The 23,826-nt window shown below is 42.5% G+C and overlaps 1 protein-coding gene across 2 annotated transcripts in view; it reads right to left on the bottom strand.

The window, feature by feature from the left end:
- The window catches only part of EPHA4 (EPH receptor A4), a 108,783-nt gene that overhangs the window by 35,257 nt on the left and 49,700 nt on the right, over positions 1 to 23,826 (bottom strand). The window contains exons 5-6 of one of the 2 annotated variants that reach the window (XM_065675035.1): positions 15,596 to 15,934; positions 4,370 to 4,500 (exon numbers count right to left, since the gene is read on the bottom strand). In XM_065675035.1, coding sequence (XP_065531107.1) covers positions 4,484 to 4,500; positions 15,596 to 15,934 — 356 coding nt within the window. In that variant the 3' untranslated portion in view covers positions 4,370 to 4,483. Of the gene's footprint in view, positions 1 to 4,369; positions 4,501 to 15,595; positions 15,935 to 23,826 lie in introns of those variants that run through there. The other variant, XM_065675034.1, reaches the window with a different exon arrangement.

The raw sequence follows: 23,826 nt of genomic DNA, 5'->3' as shown, positions 1-23,826 counted from the left end.
AGTTTTCATTTCTTGCCTCTCCCAGAAGAACCTGTGCCGCAAATCTTGCCAAACCACAAAAGCTGGCTCTGACTTGCACCAAATCAAAAGACTGAAGAAAAACTCAGGCTGTTAGCAGCAACAAATAGTAGTAGCAGAGAATTATTAGTGTTGTAGTTTTACCACCCTACTCCAGTTTCAGCTGTTGGCAGCATCATAGAGACAGAATGGTTTGGGCTGGAAGGAACCTTAAAGACCATATAGTTCTAACCTCTCTCTCAAAGCCTCATCCAACAGGGTCTTGAACACTGCCAGGGATGGGGCAGCCACAGCTTCCCTGGAAAACCTGTTCCAGTGTCTCACCACACTCATAGTAAAGAACTTCTTCCTCATATCTAACCTGAATCTACCCTCTTTCAGCTTAATTTCATGCCTCCTCATCCTATCCCTACACGGCCTTGTAAAAATTCCCTCTCCAGATTTCTTGTAGGCCTCTTTAATTATGGAAGGCTGCTATAAGGTCTCCCTGTAGTCTTCTCTTCTCCAGGCTCAACAAGCCCAGCTGTCTCAGCCTGTCTCCATAGCAGGGGTACTCCAGCCCTCTGATCATCTTTGTGGCCCTCCTCTGGACTTGATCCAACAGCTACACGTCCTTCTTAGTTTGGGGTCCCCTGACTTGGACAGAGTACTCCAGATAGAATGTCACAAGAATGGAGTAGAAGAGGAGAATCACCCTTGACCTGCTGGTCGCACTCCTTTTGATGTAGCCCAGAACATGGTTGGGTTTCTTGGCTGTGAGCAAACACTGCCGGCTCATGTTGAGTTTCTCATTAACAAACACCTTCAAGTCTTTCGCCTAAGGGCTGCTCTCAATCCAGTCCTCATCCAGCCTGTAGTTGTGCCTGGGATTGTCCCGACCCAAACGCAGTACCTTCCACTTGGCCTTGTTAAACTCCAAGAGGTTTGCACTGTCCCACCTCTAAAGAGTGTCAAGGTCCCTCTGGATGGCATTCCTTCCCTCCAGCATGTTGACCACGCCACACAGCTTAGTGTCGTCAGCAAACTTGACAAAGTTGTTGAACAGCATCGGTCCCAATACCAACCCCTGAGGAAGGCTACTTGGCACTGATCTCCACTTGAACATCAAGCTGCTGACCATAACAATTTGAGTATGACCACCTAATCAATTCCTTATCCACCAAGCGGTCCATCTGTCAAATCCATGCCTCTCCAGTTTGGAGACAAGGATGCCATCTGGGACAATGTCAATTGCCCTGCAGAAGTCCAGGTAGATGACGTCAGTCACTCTTCCTTTATCTACCAATGCCATAGCCACATCATAGAAGGCCACCAAATTGCCAGGCACAATTTGTCCTTAATGAAGCCATGCTGGCTGTCACCAATCACCTCCTTATTTTCCATGTGTCTTAGCATAGTTTCCAGGAGGATCTGATCCATGATCTTGCCAGGCAACAAGGTGAGACTAACCGGCATGCAATAGTTGCTTAATATCTACAAAGAGCCTGTGTATTTTCTGTGTTGCATGTCCAGCTCTGCACAGACTACTTCAGCATGCCAGAATTGCTCTCACTGCAGTCAAACCAATTATAGGAGCTGAGGTCTGACCACAATTCCTGTGGTCTACATCAGAAACTGCAATGAGACAGGGGTGACAAAGGAGATTTTGCACATTCAGGAGATGGCTTATTCTGGCTACTAATTTCTGAAGATGAGCTCTTGACAGTAATACATTATTTCAGGTACTGGCCCTCCAATTCCGAAGGCCAAATAATGATGTCAGTTAATGCAATGCAGGTCTGGAGTAACTCCAAAGATCTCAATCTTCAACCTGCAATCCCAAAGATTGCCTTAAACCAAAAGACTATAGCATCTACATAGCATTTAGCAAGAGATCTGTGTTACAACGCAAGCATGGGGTCTGTTTACCCTGAGAACTGCTTGTTTTCTTTTTGCTAGCTCACTAAGAAATCCTGTTGGCATGTTCTGACAAGGATAACTTAATAGTTGCCAACAGAAACATGGCAGAATACTGTGTATTTCCTGTGTGTATGAATGCCAGTTTAAAACAAACAGGAAAACAAGTCTTTCAGTTTGAAGGCAATTTATAAAAATCTGTCTGAATATTACAGCCACTTCGAAAACACCAGCACAGAAACATTTCTAAATGCTTAAACTAGAATGATTAACACAAGAAGGGCAAGCGTACTTAGCACTGTGAATTGCTCTAAGAAACTCTAGAGCTATAAGCAATTTGTTAAGATGGGGAATTAGTCAGCAGCTGTCTGACCTGAGCAAGTTTGGAGCCGCTGGTCACAAAGCAGGTCATGTTGCAGTTACACTTCCCTCTAGTTGAGGTTAGAATCTGACCCAATATAAACAACAATAAATTTTGTAGCCTGAAGAAGCCAACACTGATGCTCCATTTCATTGCTTGGCTTGAGGGAAGCAGAGAAAATGGGCCATGCACTCCAGACAGAGACTGCTGTAACTCTTGGAGTCCTCTCAGGGCCCAGACCAGTCATGCTTAGAGGTAGGATCCCATGACCCAGTTCTGGGTTGAACACTCCCAGGAAGCATGTGCTGTAATCATTCTCTTGCTTCCCAGACACTGGTCCAGCAAGCACAGACCGCCAAAAACCAGTGATGCTGGGACACAATGTGTAGCACCCCAGGCTACGGTAGCTCTGGGAGAGTCAGAATGAGAAATTAGAGACCATAACCTCTAGTTATTAAAATAGATAATGTTGGAAACAAGGCATCCCCTAACTACTCAAAATAGTTAGTCTGCAGCAATATGACCCACTTATCATCATCCGCTCAGGTCAACTCTGCCTCACCCACATACCCTGCTGCTCCTTGCAAGAAGCCCGGGGAGTCCAACATAGCTAATTCCTCCCCAGAAGTAGTCACCTTCACCTTTGTATTGCTGTTAAGCTGCCTTTTCAAAACAAGCTCCTCCACTCCCCCTCCAGAAGGAAATCAAAGCTTCTCTCAAATATACATCAGACGCCCCCAAATAAGTCCCCCTCTACCATACTCTATGCCATTGCTCAAGTCAATCAACCATCCAGCTACTCCTCCCATTTTCCCATCCTCCTGCCCACAGTCAGAGGATTTAAGACATGTCTGTATACACTCCATGAGCCAACAGATGAGAAGAGTAGAGCTGTACAGGATCAACAAAATAACTTACTGTATCTGTCCCCTGCAAGCCACTTATTGTGTGCAGCTTCTGAAGAACTTACAATAGTGTATCAACAATCCATAAAACAATTGGGTCAAAATTATTGACACTGCCCTATTAATATCCCCAAGGAGCAACCCTTCGTCTCATATTGCAAAAGACAACACTCACCCGATGTCCATTAGCTTTTAATAGAAAGCCTCATTTCTGCTCCTTCGTCATTTCTTACCACCAAGTTACGATATAAAGCTTAACCCACGATAGGGCAAATGTGTGATCTGATACCCAAGGCAACACATCTCCTAATGCTATTGTGTCTTTGGCTCTTAAACTATTACTGTTTATTTGCTTGAAACATGGATGTCTAGATGATACATATATGTGCTAAATAACTTCATCACTTATTTTCAGCATTAAGAATATTAGATTTTGTAAAAATTTGCTTAAAAGCCTTTCTGAAATCCAGACAAATAAAAGCCTCTGCCCTATACACCACTTAGATGCTTTGGAGCTACTGAAGCATCTTCTAAACAAAACAAATAAATGCTATGACTCATTCTGCTAAAGCAGCTTTTGCTATTTTAATAAATAGATTTGGCCACATTGTCTCATCTTTGCTTCTGAAGCGCTACAGTAATAGCAGAGAACTGGACTTTGCCATTGGGGTTTCTTAGATCAATCACCCAAAGTCACAAATGCAAGAATTTGGAAGGAATAAAAGATAATACAATCATGAACATTTTTATTCAACTGTGATACACAGTCCCAACAGCAACTGCAGGCTGGGTCTCAAACATGCCCTCTTGAGCCTGCAGCACCTAAAAGAATCAAAACCCAGGATTCACATGACAATAAAACCCATCCTATCTTAAATAAATAAATAAAAACCATTCCTATCTTCATGCTTGACAGTAATAAACTGTGAAGTCACCAAAGTTAAGGAACTTCACTTTTATCCACTCCATCACGCAGAAGAGGCTGGTGTAGAAGGTCTGCATTTATATATTTACATTTCAGCTGAACAATCTATAGATTTTAATTACAGTTGATGTTCAACTGTTGTTTTAATTACAGTTGAGTGTCCAACTGGAATCCCAGTAAAGCACCTTCTGTTGAAAGGTTAGATGGCTTCAACATGATACAGTCTCTGCCTCTGCGCTCTTGAGAAACTCTTGTGAATGAATCAAGATTTAGGTTTTCTGTGCTCAAGTTAGTAGCACTTTGTGAAGGTCACTGGTCTGACAGCACTTGGAGGTCCTCAGTTCTTCCAGGATGCTACAAGACACTCTGCCACACTCATCACCACAGTTCCTCTTCTTAGAATCATAGAACCATAGAACAGTTAGGGTCAGAAAGGACTTTATGATCATCTAGTTCTATCACCCTGCCATGGGCAGGGACACCACACACTAGACCATGTCAGGGGAAAAAGGTCCTTTGTGCTTTTGGAAGAGAATCAGACTGCACCACACTTTGCTTTCACACTCTACCTCTCACTGGAACTGAATTAAGCCCCTTTTCCTTCATCCACAACAGGCATATTGCTTCAGGAAATTAAAAATCATTAATAGACCTGATGAGAGAGAAAACTACATTCTGCACACAGTGTTGCTGCAAAAAGGAAAGCTACCTCAAGTCTGATGATTTCTTTAAGAAAAAAACCCAAAGTGATGAGGGACAAACTGAGGAAGAGCCTTAAGCTTCCTAAAACACATAAACCTTAAAATTAAAATCTTAGTTCATGATGTCAGCAACCCATTACATCATAGATGGCACATAATTAAATTTATAAAGGGTTTTCGTTATTTTAGTTTGATGCTGGGTACTGAAAACTAGTGCATTATTAATGTAAAAATTGTGTCAATTAGAACCCCCCCAAATAGAACAAGCAATTAAAAATTAAAGGTGGCTGCCTCGGTGGAAAACAGTCAAAAGCAATTTCAATCCTATAGAAATAAAATCCTATAAAATAAATAAAAAAAAAAAATCAGCTTCATGAAGATTTGGAGTTGTAGAAAGAAATCAGCCATGTTTATCTCATGGAGGAGTACTGAGCTACAGTCTGGGCAAATAAAAGCCAGTGAAAACAATAATCCCCAGTTAGCTCAGTAATCACATAAATGGGTCTGTATTCCAAGTCTGGACCTTCATTTTCAGTCCCAGATTTGTAGCAGACAGAAGGACTCTGCCCCTAGTTCCTGATGAGATCTCTGTGGCAGGTCTTTCCTCTCCTGAGGCCAGAGCCCCAAAGACTACTTACAGGGTGGAACTGAGAAGCACACAGGATGGAGACCGCAATGAAGAATATAATCTCCATTCAGAACCTTCAATTAAAAATTAATTTCTTCTTCCAACAGCATGCAAAGCACTTTCCTACCTTACATCTCCTCCCCTGTAAGGTTCATAGTTTTGTTCTCAGTTCAGTTTTGTTATCAACAGATCCAAAACTTTTATTATCTTGTCATTTGATACAGATGAAGCTGGCAATTTCGTTAAGGATCAATCGGACTGAAAATAAGCCAAAAATTTCCTGTGCTACAAAGCCCCTGTAACGTGTGGTGTTTGCAGCTTGTCAATGTAATAAATATAAATAAAAATATTCTCTGTTTGAAGAAAAATGTCACATCTGCAAGCAGTGTTAAAGAGGTCTCCCTCTGAGCCCAGTCCATTCTCTTCAAAACAGTACTTGCATAATTGCAGTTTTAACCTTCAGCATGGGCAGCAGTGAAAGCAAACCGCTAAGACACTCTTGGAAAGGCACCACTGGGTCTGCACATCACATGTCTCTAGTGTGATGGAGAGCCCACAAATCTCTGCAGCTCCTACAGAGCTCCCCTTGGCCACCCTGTCCCAGAGTGCCAAGGGAGCTTGAAAAACACAGGATTTAACACTCAGCCACTTACATATTCCAGTCACTTTCTGTTTTATTTATGTGCAGGCACAATATCCTGATAAAGTAGAAGGGAGGCTGCAGCCATTCCATCTGCATTCCCTTTTATGCTAAGAAAGATAAATTGAGGCTGATTCAGAGGACAGATTTAAAGAACGCAGTATGTTACCGAGACAAGCACAATCTTCCCAGGGAGCCGTTGTAGTGGGTTGTCCTGAGATCATGCCTTTATTTGTCTGCTAAAATAAATGGGCACCACACAAAACTCAGTTCATATATGGGACGCTTCTTCCAGTCTGCTGTACTTTCCTATTTTGCTTGGTCAGAACTGTCTTACTCTATTATTTATTGATGGGACCATTTCATGGCACATAGAAAATTAAAAATAATAAAAAGCTAATTAAAACCTTCTGTGCTTTCCTTTTAGCCTTCAGTAATCTATGGACCTGAAAGACATTTATATCCAAAGCACATGACAGCTTAAGGGTCTTTCTGCCTGTAATAATCCAAGGATACTTTCAATGGATTTTAATACAGGCAAAACCAAAGACATTTTATGGAACAGTAGAAGTATTTAATAAAAAATCAAAATCAGTCAATCACCTTTTTAAGACTAGGTGATAGAATTCGATAGCAGGGATAAAATCCTCATAAATTCTGCAGGAACAGTTCAGAAGGCTGAGACAATAGTTATTATTTCCTTTTAAATTACACTACCACTTTTCCATAAGGAATGTTTTGAAATGCAAATGACCAGAGGAGTAAAATAAAAATGCTTGAGCTTCCTACATCTCTCTAGACTGTATTAAAAAAAAATAAAATAAAAAAAATAAAATAAATCCAAAAAAAAACAAAACCCACAGTCAATTTTTGTTATTATCAGTTTACAAATCACAACTTTCAGAGACCCTGAATCCCTTCTCTCAGGAGAGAAGGAGTTCTGGAACTCTGCTTCTCGAATTTAGTAATGAAGGCAGATTACCTTAATTTAAGGAGATGCCATGAAATCCTTCAAGTAGATGCAGAAAGAGGCTACACATTTGCCTGCTTTGTTCAGAGGGGAAGCCCACTGGAGCCCTGCCATACTAATAAAGCGCTCCCTGCACACCAGTTCACACGTGGGGCTAAATCTGAAGTGACATTTCTCAATGAAAGGAGCAGTATTCACTCGTGTGTTCAGCATTTTGATGTCCGCCAAAATCTGGCAAACATGATTATAGAGATCCAGCAGGCATGCCACAGCTCTGTTTAGTCCTCATGGCTTAATGCAATGCTATGCAAAAAACAATAAATAAAACAGATCAGGCTGCCTTGGGACGGCACTCTGGGAGTGTGATTTCATGCCAGCGGATGGACTCAACACATGGTTTGCAACTCTTACACAAGGACAGCATATCTTAACCAAAGGGGACTGCTTTATCCACCCTTAAGGGGGCAGTTCAGCGTCCTGCCCTCCAAACTATAAGCCAGGGCAGAAACCTTGGGCTTTGGGGACTAGCAATGTTTATTTGTGCTACTCTGCACGGCATTTTAATTAGTAACTGTGTGCATTTAAAACCTTTGAATGGACACACAAGGGCAGTTGTGCAGCCTGGCTTTTGTGTTTCCACTCTCTCAAAAAAAACCTGTTTGAGGACATCAGCAGGGGGTTAATGGAAGCTTTGATAAAGTTCTCCAAAGCCTTTTATTGTTGCTCAACTACAGACTGGACTCTGCTGTCTCTCTGGCTGCTTTCCAATTAATTTAGTAAACTGCAAACACAACGAGAAAATCTAGAAGCCCATCTGAACGTTTGGTAGCCACAAACACTACTTTTTTTGGCAAAATCTCCTTCCACATGGAAATATTTCCTTCAGAATTGTTTGAGGTAAGCACTCAGACTGGACAGCAGGCTTTGCAAATATGAAATGTCAGTGTGTGCTGCCAATGAAAAGAAACATGCAGTTAAATAGTCCAGAGCAAATAAAAGCTGCAGGACCCTATCTTCATCTCTGCCAGTTTGGTAACTATTCATCTGTACCAGCATCACTGGGAACATCACTGATCTGATTTGATGTCTCCTAAGAGCAGATTTATGTAATTTAAATATGGTCACTGCTAGCCAGTCCTGAAATAAAACACGTTTTTTCTCCAGGAGGATATGTAACTAACCTCCTTTTCCCACAGGAAACCGTGAGATCTCTTTGAAAATGTAACCAAACTTTTACTTAAATGCTGCAATTTCTCCTTGGCTCCATCCAACATGCAGCTTGTCTAAGCTGTTCTCTGAACCCTGAAGCTGATTATTTACTAAAGGATCTTTAGAAAGCAATGGGTTGTTGTTTTCTTTCCAACCAAGACTTGTATCCCCCACCTTGAATACAAATTCATGGAAATGGGTGGTGCAGGCGGATTTGCCAACATGCAGGCAGTTGTTATTTTAATTATTATTTCTTTGTGGAAAGCTGTAGTTACCTTAAAATAATAATTTAATCCCTCCCAACAATAGTTTTCCCGGTTTTGTTTCTAAGACTGGAGCACGTATGCTTGTAAGTACGCATTCATTACAGACCATCAGTTAAAGCCTGTGCAAGAACACAGAGTTGTTAATAAGAAACTCCCACTTGCATCTGTCAGCTTGGAGAAGCTCCTTACGCAGACACATTATCTCACACACATAATTAAACATGCAGAAGAATTAGTCTAAAGTGGTCAATACATGACATCTCTGAGGCTCTGAGAAATTTGCCCATTCAGAAGCATTCCTAACTGTCTGCTTTCATGCAATTCCCAGATTTCTTGTGTGGGGATCACTTATCTTCTTTCTGGATCTCCCACTGCATTTATATCTGAAAGGTCTGTGGTTTCCCAAAATACACTGTTTGGTTTGCTTCAGAACTCCTCGCAGTAACTCCCTCCGATGTAAGTCTTCAGACAGAAAAAAGCCAAAACACAACTCCCTCAGAGAGACAAAGTGAGGGAAAAATAAGGCAGGTCACTGTCCTGCACAACCTCGCAGGTCACCTCACTGACTACATCAGGTGAAACCCTACAACAGCCCACAACTTGTCTCAAGCCTTCAGCTTGAAAACATGTGTACAAGGGCAGGGGGTGGAGGGGGATTGTTGTTTGTAACCAGCAGACAACTGTGAAGCCTTAGAAACCATGCTGGTTTAGACTCAAAATGAGAAAGTTGCATAAAATTAGCCTGGAATTCTGCAAAATACTGCAACAAATCACCCAGAGTGTCACGCTTACGGATCACCCCTTTTTCAAGTCCCTGACTGCTAGTTTTGAATCTCTTTCCCCGCTGAATTCACGCTTGCCACAGCTCCATTTGAGGAACAAGGAGACTGCTGATCCATCATCCTGAGTACAAACACCTTTAAAGCAAAACACCTCTTTGCAACTCCCCTTTTCCATTACCCTGTCATTTTGCAGAAAAACGAGAATGCAGCAGCCAGAAGTGTCACACACACATCTCATACTCTGGACACCTGGCATGCATCCAGATGTTTGCCAAGAGGTTATTTTAAATCAGGCTCTTGGGGAACTGGGTGTCCAGGGTGCTGTGACTGTTTAAACACACCCAACTATATGCACAAGTTTCCTCCGGGGTTTGTGTGCCTGCAATAGGACGCCTGTATCCTTTGGCTGCAGGGAACAAGTAACTGGAAAGGGTGGGACCATGCTGGTAGCAAGAACTTTGGGAAAAAAAAAAAAAAAAAAAAGAAAAGAAAATTGAATTGACTCCTGCATGTCTGGAAAGCTGCAGCCAGGTACTGCTGTGCCCAGCATCTGCAGTGCCACTCACTCCTCTGGGGCTTACCCACCTCCACAGCTTCCCAGCTGGACTGTCCAACTTGCTGCAAACCACAACACTTTGCAACTGATCCAAAACACTCTCCTTGTAACAGCCTGCCCCAGCACCTTAATCCTGCCCTCCACAACACCCTGAACTTCAACAGCACTACCCTGTCCCCACACCTCCCGAGGGAGCCAGGCGGGGAGCTGGACTGGAAAATCCACCAGCCGTGAAAGCGGAGCTGATCTGCATGAGCCTCCCGATGTCCTCAGCAAGCACAAGGGAAGGGTGATGTCAGAACAGAGAATGACTTATTTGCCAGCTTATGCTATTTAGAGGGCCTGTGAAACTGTCACACAACTGTATGAGGAATCCTGTATTCCAGATCACAGAGCTTCTTCCCCGGCTATTTGGAGATGATGTCTTCCTTAGGGTTACACAACCCTTCAAAATCACGTTTCAACACAACAGTAAACAGCTCATCACCAGGACAATAGTTTTTTTTAAAAGGTAAATTTTGGAATAGCTGAGCATAAAACTACAGCGTTCTGAACAACTACAGATCTTGCTGTTTCTGAAAGCAAAATTAACTTCTTTCATGACCTCCCTATCGATAAGATTCTGACTATGCTCGTAAATATCCCCACATACAAAACCAAAAACTGTTATGTTCACTCTCAGTGAACAGAAATGATTTACTGTTACTTATACTGAAACCAGAAGTATACTCAGAGAACATGATGGAGTGCAGAAAATCAGATGAATCGATCGATCTTCAGAGTATCTGTTAATTTTATTTTCCAGTAGTAGTTCAAGGGTATTCAGGCAGTCACCTAACGAAAGCCCTGCAACTGAAATCTACTTAACAATGGGTTTTGATGTTTCACTACAGAGCAGTTCTTTAGAGATGAGTTATAAATATCCAAGAAAGCAGCACATTAAAAAGAAAATACTGAAAACCTTAGGTTTCCTGGCCTTGGCATGTATTGCTTTTGATCTGCCTGAGCAACTATTACTTTGTCAATATGAGGAGTGCACACTGACCAAGGGCAATGCATGCCCATGAATTTTTACTGGCTTCAAAAGTAGCTCTGCACAGGCTAAACCATGCTGGCAGAATGTAAGACCTTATATGCATTTTCTGTGCTGTTCTGTACAACACGTGAGGAATGCTAATCAGCATTTGAAAGGAAATGTGGGCTTTCAAAGAAGACCCACCAAAACGCAAAATGGGAATATACATTCCCCTACCAAGAAGTCCAGTATAACTTGTTATTCGTCTGGAAGCAAATAACTCCCACTTCTCCCCTCTGCCATTTCTAACTTAAAACACAATCATTCTCAAAGGATCAGGATCTTTCAGATTTTTTTCCCTTTTAGTAATGGAATTAAGAACATAAACAACAAACAAACCTAAAGGCTAAATAAAACTGAGTAACACTTGATATTTTCCTTCCCTGTACTGAATGTCAGTGTTTTGGTTTCATCACGATTTGGTCACCACCACCGCAGCCTGTCCCAGAAGAATACCCAATTCACGTGGATCTCCTTGGCAGTGCTCAAATCCTGGTGGCACCGTGACCTATTTTAGTTCCTGCCTGGAAATGGATACTGAACAACCGCAGGGCTCTGAGTGATGGTGAGGGACCGGGGGAGCATACAAAAGAAGGGGGGAAGGAATGCAGCAGCGCCAGCCACACTGCTCTGCCTTTGAGATGAAGCAGCTTTGAGACAGGTGAACAGACAGCTAGACAGGCAAGGTGCAGGGGATTGCCGAGACAAAGGAACTGGGGAGAACAGAGAGAACAAAAAGAGGGAAAAGTGGGACAGAAAGCCCGTGAAATTCATAAGGAAGATCAGCTCTTGATCCTGAGCACAGGCAGCTTGAAAACAACCACTCTGATGGAATGGGAGAAAGAGTAAGTTTACTTATTTATACTGTATTTTATCCTAATTGACACATCCAGCCTTCATCTAGCTGTGCTGGTCCACTTAAGGAAACACTGAGCCCAAGGTAAGCTTAGCAAGGTAACAATTCACCAGGCAGTCTGTTTATTCGGAAATATCAACCGTTTGAACTCCAACAAGCAGACGAGCCAGACGGACACCCATCCCTCATAAAATGCAAACAAACCGAAGGAAGCAAAGCAAGCAGCATAATGAGTTTGGATTTTAAAATTGTATTTAAAGCTTGTGTAGGCTGTCCTCCCCTCCCCACTGCTCCCTGCCCTTGTGAACGTCTTTAGCATCCGAGCAAAACCTTGTCCTTGCGGTGCTGCCCCCTCGGGCACGCACACAGATGAGCTTAGATGTGAGCCTGGCTGTCAGGTTGGAAACCTGAACAGCTCAGCTGTGATCTTTAATAAAAACATAAACTGTTTGGTGCCTTTTTAAACAGAAACCCAACAAAAGCTTCCTGCTTGCTGTGAACAAGGTCCCTTTGGTGAGAGATTTGCTTTTTAATTTTGAACAGCTTCACAGCATTACCCTTAGCAATAAAAAAGAAAAAAAAAAAAAAAGGGCAAATGGAGATTTTGAGCTATTCAGTCAACTGTCTGGTAAGGATTCTCACAGAAATTAGCTTCTCCTAGCAGCATCACATAAGAATTACCAGCTTACATCCCTTCCACAAGTCATTTCACATCTTTAAAAGATGGACAAATTGCTGATTTCATTTGATCAAAAACAGAAAGCCACAAAAGCCACCACCGCTGGTGGAGACCCTGAATATCAGCATTTCTCAGTACTAATTGTGCTAAGGTTGTTGGCTCCATGTTTCAACAGCTCAATGTTCCATCCTTTGCTTTCTTTAATTTCTTTTTAAGCTTACATGGGAAAAGAATATCGGCTCTCATCTCAAAAAAAAAAAAAAAAAAAAAAAAAGAATCATTATACTAAACATGTAGAATAACGAGCTGAATTCACCATTCAGAATGTCTTAAAATGTCACAACATCGAAGTATTTCACTTGTAGACAGAAATTTTTACTTGGATCAAAGCCCAAAATTTGGCTTCTCTCTTTTAAAAACAAACAAACAAAAGCTATGAAACCCAGGACCTTTTCAAAGGAAGCAGGGAAAATATATTTTCAAATGCTATTTCACCCTACTTGGAATGGCAAAAGCTTATTTTCATTTAAACATTTTTCTAAAGTACTGGAAACTGAAAAGAGTTTCTAAACAAAAGGGGAAAGTAAACTGCCTCATTTCATTATCTCCAGGAGTAAAATGGCAAAACCAAACAAACAAACACCTGGGCCTTTCACCTTTTAAGTCATTGCAACACATTTCTTCAAGTTTAGTGCTGAACACACCAGTAACTGGTTTATCATTGTTTTCTGTCCTTCTCTGGGGCATGCCACCTTCTATAGGGACTGGCATTCTACCGAATGTTGGAAAACATAGGCATAAGATGTCAGAACCAATAAAGTCGTTTCTAGATTTTCAGCATTAGTAGTCTCATTTTTATTAGCAGAACAGGGAAAGAGTGTTATTAAAGGACGATCTTGGCTCTAATCCGACTTTAGAAATTGCTCCAAAGAAACCAAGGTAGCTTTACATTAGTGTAAGAAAGGTCCGAGATCAAAACCAAGCCTGTGGCAGAGCTCTATCATGACATGATTTCTTTATAATAAAATATAGCAAATTAGTGGCACAAGAATTTTAATGCACCCCAGACACACATTTACAATGATTAAACAGATCAGTACTCGTAAAACCCAAGGGTCCAACTTCACAAACCTTTACTCAAGCACGCAGTTTCACTGAAATCAATGAGATTATTTGCATATGTAAGGACTATTTATCTCAGTTGAGATCTGTAGGTTTAGGCCACATATTTCCATTCGGATCTTCTATGCAGCAGAATACACACACTTGGATGAAGAATGGGAGAACGCTGGCACCTTGGAGTTAATTTTCATTTGTACCAGTGCAGATTTATCCAGCCCTCTGAAGCATTTGATAGACTGGGCATGTTTCAAAATTGGAAATGTTGGCAAAAATACAAATTTTCTGATGTGAAGAACTGCTACTCATGGATAATAAACAAAATCAATTCTTATTTGCATATTCAATCAGATTTCAGTTTGCATATTAAAGCATAAGATGGTAGAATTTTCACACGGTAGATGGATCCCACTCACTTATTCATGCATATATGCATCCACTAATCCTTACACATGCCAAAAATCAGTGAGAAATACTCTTTGCTAGGCACTCATAGCACAAAAACACTGTCCCTGCTGCTGTTCTCAACCTTCTCTTTTCGTATAGTGTATGACAGCATTCTCCCGCAGCTTTCTCCCAAGACTCTGTAATAGCCCCTGTTCTCTATTAGCCTTCTTTTCACCAGGCAAAGTGATAGTTTCAATTTTTGAATCATAATTTAAAAGGGATGCTGTCAACAGTATGTGTAAAGAACAAAAACACTGGACCAGATTTTCAAAGGAGCTTCAGCATTGTCTCGACAATTTCAATTGTAACTGTAACTGCAAAACTGGATGCATCTCTCACTGTTAATATTGAAGTGTTCTTGACTACAGCTAAAATTTGGAGATCTAGACTATGCATAGCTATTTTTCACATGCATCTATTAGGAAACAATTTAAAATATTTACATAGGCCAGTACTATCCAAATACACAAAATTAATATTGTCCCATACATCATAAGTCTAACGATAAATGATAACCCTGTAAGCTATGCTCTAATGTGCTGAATGCTTGCAACATCTGTGGGACTGGAAGGCAATCAGTGCTGTGAGCGATTAGATAACAGGTTTGACGGTCTTGTAGCCAGTCTGACAGTCTGGATACTTAATTTGCATATAGAAGAGTGTCATATTCAGATACATTTTGTGCATTAAATTAAAAATTCAACTGGAACCCTGTGCTTGAAACCCTAGCAAGCTGCAAACAAGAAATGTTTTCATGTAATTAAGGGGAAAATTGATACAAATGATCATCAGAACTAAACCGCAATCTGCTGCAGCAGCCTTTGCTAGGTCAAGCACAGGGGACTGAAAAAAGTAGAACTGGGTACCTGAAATAACCAGGTATAAGCAGAAATAGTATATCACTCTCCCAGATGAGTGAAACACAAAAATCAGCCATCATAAGATGAAGGCTCATATATGTTTTCTAAAGCAATGTCAGCTCCGGTCAATTGAAATGTGGTTAGCAGCAGGTTAAGAAGGTATTTATTTAACAATGGGACAGAATCTAATTGACTTTGCAGGACAGGAAAGAGGGCATGAAGGCAGGCCAGCATCAGCTCATTCTTCTTTTTCAGTCTTATTAAGCCCTTTTTGGAGGGGGAAAGAACACAATCCTATGCTCCCCAAGTGTGCATTTTGCTCTCTGTGAGCACCAAGGTCATATTTGTATCCATGTGCAGGGTCTCCCCTACAAAGGGCCAAGCTGCTGGTGACCCTGCCTCAGTCCCCTTGCGCCGCCCTGGGCAGCTGTACTGTTCTGCCTCTGAAGAATGCCTCCCCATGTCCTCATAGCATGCTACAGCAGAGCTCTGCTCCCAGCTACAGGAGTCAAACTCTTCTGTTTTTCTAGCTCTAAAGAATTTAAACTACCTGTAGAAATAACGAGGAAATAGGGGTTTTACCCAGTTACACATCTTATGACTCCTCGCATTCATTTGCTAATGCTAAATGTACTGGAAATCACAGCTTTCCCCAAAAACAGGCAAAAGAGAGAGGAAGAGAATTTGTGTTCAGGTTCCTACCTGCTTGGTTAGTTGTCACAGTGACTGACACAGCTTGGTCCTGGCTGGGATTTTGCTTGGACACTCCATTCACTGCCCAGACTTCAAAAGTGTAGTTAGTGTGTGCCAGGAGGTCAGTAATGGAGACTTTGGTGGTTTTCAAGCCATTCTGCTGCGGGCTGAAGTGCACACCACTGCCACAGGACCGGCAGCGGCTGAGGTCGCCAGCACCGCACCTCTTGCATACCACATTGTAGGAGACATCTTCCCGACCACCTTTGTTCTGCGGGGGGCTCCACTCCAAGTTCACTGATGTCTCATTGACATTGGAAATCAGGTTCTGGGGAGCAGATGGAGGGCCTAGAAAGAAAAAGTCCACGTTTTCAGTATGTGCAAAAAGCTTATATAGTGGATTCAGGCTTAGGGTCCTGGGTGATACTGAGCATGTGCAACTCCCAGTTAAGGACAGCAGAGACCATAGAGAATTTTATTACTCCATGTTCTTGATAAAGGTGCAAAATTAACTGGTAAACCGAACTGATCTCTTCATCTGATCAATTAGCAGTATTTTCCAGATCTAAATGAGCCTGAAAGCCCAGTATTTTTTCAATTTCACTATTTGGACTTGTTATGAAAAACCTAACATTTACATATTTTATATTCAGTTTTCCATGACCTCCCAAGAAAAGCATCAAATACACAAAACTCCTACTTCACTGGAGATTTTCAAGGTCCCCCATCACCTACAGACAGATTCTCATTGAAATTGCTGATATCCTGAAATTTTTTTCTTAAGAACAGAAGAGCAGTATTTTCCAGACAAGTTGATGTCAGATGGCATTCAGTGAAGACTGAAGCCATCAACTGGGAAATGACACCTTGGGGTGCAGGAAAGAGAGTTGAGTAGAAAGCTGGACACAGAACTAAGGCTTTGAAGGGCAGAGAATAAAGGTTACAATAAGGGAGTGCTGGAGAATGTGAAAGAATTGGAGAGGAAAATATGGTGAGCAGCTGAAAGGAGAGCTGATAAAAGAAAATTGGGCAAGAACAAGAGACCATACAGAAAGCTTGGAAACAAGGCTGAATCAGGGACACAATATCAGCTCTTGCACCACAGGGACAGGAGACACGAAGACTCATAAATACGCTGCCAAACGGTTCCCAGCTGGTTCCAGCACAGGGACGGTAGGATTTGGGAACAGAGCTGCTGGCAGGATGCAGAGGACTCCCTGGGCAAGAGAGGTGCAGAGCTGAGTGAAGGGAAGGGGCGGCAGAGGCAAAGCAGAGCCCGCAGGAGGCAGCTCCTTCAGGCACCTTCAACGACCCGCTGGGACTGTAATGGTCGGTTCTGCCCGACTGGGCAAAGTGCCTCCAGCAGCGCTCTACCTCGCTCCGTAACAGAAATCTTATTTATATGCTGAGATCCCCATGGGCCTGAAGCCAATAAGAAAACTGAAAATGCAGAAGAGCTAATCCTGTGACTCTTAATCTGGTTTCAATACAGCTGAGGTGAGACACTTCTTGTACCCTTAAATTTAACAAGAATGATTCTTAGTAACTCTATGAAACAGAGGGGTATTTTGTACATTACAAAAAGCTTCATTGAAAGGCAGCCTATTCTGGAGTAGAGCATGAGGGGACTCTGACTACACACACAGTACTTCGAGAAAGGACATAAGGTAAATACTATATCAAATAGAAATGAAACAAAGAGTGAGAACAAAGCTTGCAAAATGTAATCCCGACCAGAACACAGTAAAAACAGCAAGTCTTAGTAATTACTCTATGTTTTAAACACAAATATTATTACCAGGAAAATGCTGGGAATAATGCTGGGAATAATTCTGCAGAAAGTCCTAAATTCAATTTTTATTCAAGAAATAGGAGAGTTTGTGAAAGCTTCTTAAATTTTATCAAAATACATTTGATAGCTTGAATGCAAAAAATGTTCAGCCAGGTTTCCTGACAGAAAAGGAAGGGACAGAGAAAGTTCTGGCAAGTTTCATACCAGGTTTTCCATTGCTGTTATTTGTCCAATGTTATGAAATGGGGGGGGGGGGGGGGGGCAGAAAGACCCACCAACGCCAACAGTTTAATTAAGTGTATAAATAAATCAATCATAATGCCACATTCCAAAGGTACAAAAACAGCCATCAGGGTAAAATGGGAACCAAATACATTATGCTGAAACTCTGCTGAAATAAAAATGCCTCAAGTGTAGCAGTGAAGAGGTTAAGCTGCTAAGAGGTGGCTATGGTGAAGATTAATTCTGGTTGCCTTCATTCATGAGGTGCATCTAAAAAGAAGCCTGAGACCTGAGCACTCTGTGGAGGTTAAGGTTTTGAGGGCTGTAGCCTGTCCTCCGGTCTCTGCTTGAAGCTGCCAGGTTGTAACACATTTACAGCAGGAGGCAGAACTTTTCTTTCAAGAGAGGCAGGTTAGAAAAAGAGATTTAAGTTACATAGAGGTCAAATGTATCTAGCTATCTTCAGTATCTAAATGAAAGGCCTCTGGTGCAACAGTAGCAGAGCAAAGACTGTTTCTCTGCACTCACTTCAGAAATACAAAATTAATATATTCGTTTTGAAAAGAGGGAAATCCTCCCTTCCTGCCAAACCTTTGAAGCACTCTGAGTTAATCAGGGCTGACAGGTAGAATTACTTCAAGAAGAGAGAGCCGGGGCCAGCCCCTGCGATGGGGAAGCCTCCTGCTCACTGCACCAACGGGCTGCCATTTATGACAGTTATTTGTACACTGGCAGCATTTAGGACTCCCAATGACAAAACCCTTTACTCAAACATCAGTTACCAAACACAGTAAGAGACATTTCCTGCTCCAAAAATGCTTAGAAACTAGCAGGGAAATAAAAGGGAAAGAAACTGTTTTTTTATCTCTGTTAATCACATGGAAACTGAGGTAGAGAGATGTGGTGGGATGACAAGGGCACACAAGATGTGCCTTGCACATCTGGGAATCAGTCACAAAGCTTCCAAGTCTCAGCCCAGTGCCTTTGCCCCATCACCATCCCCCCTTCCCCCAAAAGCTGGGTTTGCCAGCTCCACCAGGCAGCAGAAAGCGATCTCTGCTTAGCCTGCAAATACATAAGCCTCCTTTTCAAAAGAGGAGCCACTCCAGCAAGTGCAATGAGATGGAAGACATTGCTGCAATCATGAACTCGAGTGGCAGTGCAGGAACTGCTGAGCAGAAACTGATCTAAACTCATCTACCCTAAAACTCCTAAAAACTGCCTCACACCAGGGCTCTCTCTTCAGGGCAGGCAGGTGCACAAGGTGGCATTAGTCCCTCAGCCCTATCAAGGAGGCAGGAGAACAAGCAAAACGACCTCCTCAGAGGTCTGTCCTCCCAGAGGCCATTCAGCTCCTGGAAGCAGCAAGCCCTGTGCAGAAACTGCTTCTATGGGAAACAGAAAGAGCTTAATGGTGAGAAAAAGCAAAAGGCATTTTCTTACAGATCATTCACTTGCTGCAATCACACAAGCGAGAGCATCAACTCAGAGTGCAGCCAGGAGGGCTGAGACAAGGTGGTGCCTGTGCAAGCACTTCCCCTTCCTGAGCAACGCCAGGCACTGCCAGGGCTGCCCTCGTTTCAGGGGGATATTTGTGAGGCAAAGCACTCCACATGAGGAAGGTTCATACCCCCATAGTTCCAGCATGAAAGATGTGCCTTTTAGCTCAGACACAGCAGCCAGTTTGGGGTTAAACTCAGACTTGTTCTGATGTCCATTAAGGTATTTTCCAAGGCTCTAGGTCCAGTTTCACATGGGAAAATGTGCCAGAATGAATCAAGCTCCTCAGAAGCAAAAAGTCAGTAATTAGTATGTGGGACAGGGCATTGCAGTGTCTAAACAGAGATGCAATGAAGCGGAAAACCAGGGAAGCAGATGCTTGCAGGTCACAGAGATGAGCACACCACCTCCAGCGTGAAAAGGAAGATGCGGGGGAGTCTCCAAATGGTGGGCTGACATTACATGAGGGAAAAAGCAATTTCTTTTCTTTCTGGAGCATAGTCATCAATAGAGCTGTTGGCAGTAGGAGTGCGGAATAGTTTCAGATTGATGGGACTGGTTTCAGATGTTGAAACATAGGGCATATCTGCTCCTTCCTTCAACGGTGATCAGGATTTGCTGTGTTTCTGACAACAGAGCCACTGCTGCTAGAAGAGACGAAAACCCTTTCAGGGCCATGGCAAGCTGGAATTGCCAGAGCAATTCCAGGACAAACCCAGCTAGCAGGATCCTGCAGAAAGAGTGTCCTGCCAGCTAGACCACTGCCCTCACACAAACCCTCTGTCCTCTGTCAGCAAGATCTAGCTACAGGGCAGCTGAAAGGGAAGACAGGGAGCTGTGCCTCTGAAAATGGTACCAACGTCTGTGATTTTGTTCTGAGTCACATGATTTACAGCATTTTTCTTAAAACTCCTGCTGATGGAAGCACGCTATTGCACGAACCATTTGGCGCTCTGGAAGCATGGAGCTAATACTACCACACTGCCCAGAAGAGCTTAAAATTGTGACAGTTCCTACAGGAAAAATAAATCTAGACATTTTTATTTTGAAAAACTAATTTTAAAGTTCATTTTGTGATGTTAGGAAGCCAGATGTTCTCACTTCCCCTGCCCGAGACAACAGAACCTGAGAGATGGAACTGCAGAGCCACTTGCACTTCTCCCATCGGGGACTGCAAAGAGGACACAGTTTGATCATGGGTCCTGAAAGACAGATCCCCCAACCCGGAGCATTTACCATCACCATCAGTGGACACTGGGGTCTCCTCTGTGGGAACATAGGGAACGGAAGTTTTTCATTTTATTCCTTCCTGGGGCTCCATAAATCTTGCTTCACAATAAACCTATCGAAATCAACTGAGCCATGAAACAAATGGAAAGGCCCTGGGTGGAGCAGTTCAGCTTGTGTGTCAGGACTGAGGAAAACATTCAAGAGTCTGTTTAGCAACAAATAATCTTTGTCAAGATAATCTTGCTATCTTCCTCAACCCTCCTATTAGATTTACTGAAACATATTGGGCAATGCAGATTGTTTGTCTTTCGCTTGCTGCAATAAACCATAGCTATTACATCTATCTGTCTCTTTCATCCACAGATACAGATCTGTCTGTCCTAAGGACAACGTTGTATCATGTGTCAAATGAATATTCAGGAAAACTAGAGCTTTTAAGGTGTTAACAGAATGAGCCTTACTTGTGCTAAAAGAACAAAAGTATTTCAGCACTCTTACTACAACCTTAGGCTGCATTTTAACTTTCCATCTACCAATATTTCTCTCCCTCCCTTCCTACAAAGCACTCAAGTCCCACTCCAGTCTGCACGCCACTGCAACACTGATAAAGGTCTGATGAAAACCATGACAAGGGCATGTATCAACACCTGACCGTCTCCCTCCAGACCACACATCATCTGTGTGTACATGACCTGTGTGTCAGCTCTCTGTGGATTACAGGTCTTTGTGGGTATAGTTAAGGATCCTCTGTGATTCACACCAGGGATCAAGCCTGGTCCAAGCACTGAAGCAACTCGCATACAATTTCCGCAGTGAAGACCCGGTAATGAACTCACTGCCCGGGACTGACCTGTACCTGTGGGGTACAGGTGGCAGGAGGCCATGGCTGTGAAGTGAAGCAGGCTGCAGACTAACACTGGGCATAATGACATTTCAGAAAACTGTTTGCAAGGAGAATAAATTGCTACCCTGCATACTGAGCGACCATCAGAGGTTGTCAGCTCAACCATCAATAGGTTGTTTGCCTGTTGGTGAACGTCTGCATTCCTGCTGAGGAAGTTATCCCAAAGCCTCTTTCTTCCTGCCACTAAGGGATAACAGAAAAATTGTAGGAGGTTCAACCTACTGGAATTGGCAAAATCATTCCACCAAGGAAAGTCTACCCTGAACACAATGAATGACTTCAAAGTCAAATAGCACAAAAGGCAATTAGACAAAGAGGCCAGGTTGGACAGGGATTTGAGCAACCTGGTCATGTAGAAGGTGTCCCAGCCCACGGCAGGCGGGTTGGAAGTAGATGTGTTTTAAGGCCCCTTCCAACCCAAACCATTCTATAATCCAGTGATTAGCTGCAGCTAAGTGAATATTTCTGCTGTCCTCAGGGATCAGTTGCAACCATCTCTTTGTGCATGCCAAAGGGAAAGTTCCATACACCAAGACCCTCGGCATGCCCAAGGACGGGGTCTAACTAGGGTGCACCAAGACTGCAAGTTCAGCACCACCATGAAGCCACAAGTCAAATGGAGAGAGCCTCTCCCTCAACAAACTCCATATACCACAAACCTATGTCAAAGAATATGCTGTGGCTGGCTCTGGAGCTGGATGGATTCCAACAAGACAGGCAGACAGGCATGATTTGTCTGGCATGCAGATAGACTCCAACCGTGTCAGCCTACCTTTTCTCCCTACAGCTGTAGACCAACCAATCTATGCAACTGAAAAATACCTCTGGAAACTAACCCTGAGATCTGAAGGTAGAACTCTAAGTGCACTGTGCTTAAATGGTTATAACAAAGGTTTTAATATCCCTGGTTTTACATCTTCCTTTTTTATTACTGATCTGCCCAGCAAGGTACTTCTCTGAAAGTCTCTGTGGGTGGATGCAGTAAATTCAATTACAGTTTTCTACAACTGGACCAGACAGACTCGTTTGACACAAAGAATACTTTCTTCACTAAACCAGTTAATTTAGTTCAGCAACAGTGTATGGTTAGGAGGCGTGGATTAAAGGACAGTGAAAGAATAAGACAAAGAAAAGGTTCCCAGCAAAACAGTTCCCAAGTGACTTTGTTGTCCCATAAAATGAGAAGAAATAAGGAGGACCTTGATGCTTGGTTCTCTGCTGCCCCGAGCTGACTGGATGCCAGAATCCCTCTTTTAGACAACTAGCAGCTCCAAATTTTGGGCAAAGAGCTTTTGTACACCAAAGCTATAGGCAAATAAAAAAAAAATCTTTTTTTTTTCTTTTCTCAGAGGTCCCATGGACAAAGCACTGAAGATAAAGTTGTGGGCTTTCGTTTGGCCAATTTTATGAGACCTGAGTAACCATTATATACTATTTCTTAGGTGGAGAAATAAAAATATAACAAAAACTAAAACACCCCTCAGCGCAGGGCTTTGACACTTTATGCCTTTAAAATGAATTTAGCACCTATGAAAAACCCACTCTGATGGCACCTAAAATCAAGCTCTCCAGCCACAAACAGCATCCTGTCTGCATTTCTCTGCCCCAGCCTGTCCCCTGGCAGAGGGTTCCTCACCAGGAGCTCGTTTTTTTGTGCCAGCTTAGTCCTCAGCCACTAACAGCAGCAGTGGATTATTTTGGCAGCAGTATTACCCAGGAGTAAACTGATATTATCAGTATTTGGACTGTAACCATATCTATTTACTACTAACCTATGGTACAGTTAATATTTATTACCTTGGAAGACTACCTGTGGGAGGGAATCTATTGAAAATGCAAGCTGAAACCCACACTCTCCATAGAAGTGCTAATGGAGATATTTCAAGTGTATACGCTAAAGAAGGCAAGCCTTCACTATGAGAATCCTGTCAGTCACCAGATCAGTGCATTTAAAATGGACCCTCCTTTAAAAGAAAGATGCTTTCAATAGCTATGCATGAGCCCAAGTAACAAACAGGACGAAGCTTTTGAGCCCTAGAAGAAGAAAATTATTTTAAAAAATAATTTACTCAGTGTGTGTGTGTGCACATTTCTCTATCAGGTAACGGATGTCTCTGCAGCCAGGGCAATGGATAATTATTTTCAAGTGGGTTGTCACCCTGCATTCGGTCTGCGTTCACTGACAGAGTGAGATCGGAAGGAAAGCTTCACTGGCAATTCCCACCAGACATCAGAAAACCTCAAGCATGTAGAAAAGACTTTAATCTTCTTTAACCATTCCCGCATTCTCCTTGAGGAAAATATCACCTTCTTTTTTGAGGCAGAAAAATTAGACCTTAGCTTGGTAAGGATTAAAAATTATTCTGACAAACAGTAAAAATAATATGATAACCTGCTGCAGTCTGAAGCTTTCCAACTTCACCCTCAAACTGAGAAAACCCTGTAAACATACCGTTAAATGCAGCAGAGTGCCAGCTACGGGTGTTTGTTAATCAAAGTCAATCAGGCAGACCAGCAGGCTTCAATGGGCTTTGGACCAGAACTGACAAAAGGATCGTCTTTATAAGCCTGCTCTAGAGACACTGACCCTCT

Source organism: Lathamus discolor, chromosome 3, assembly GCF_037157495.1.
Source record: "Lathamus discolor isolate bLatDis1 chromosome 3, bLatDis1.hap1, whole genome shotgun sequence".
Classification (NCBI taxonomy): Eukaryota; Metazoa; Chordata; class Aves; order Psittaciformes; family Psittacidae; genus Lathamus; species Lathamus discolor.
The sequence above is the reverse complement of the archived record's forward strand: the minus strand, read 5'-3'. Positions and strand labels throughout refer to the sequence as shown.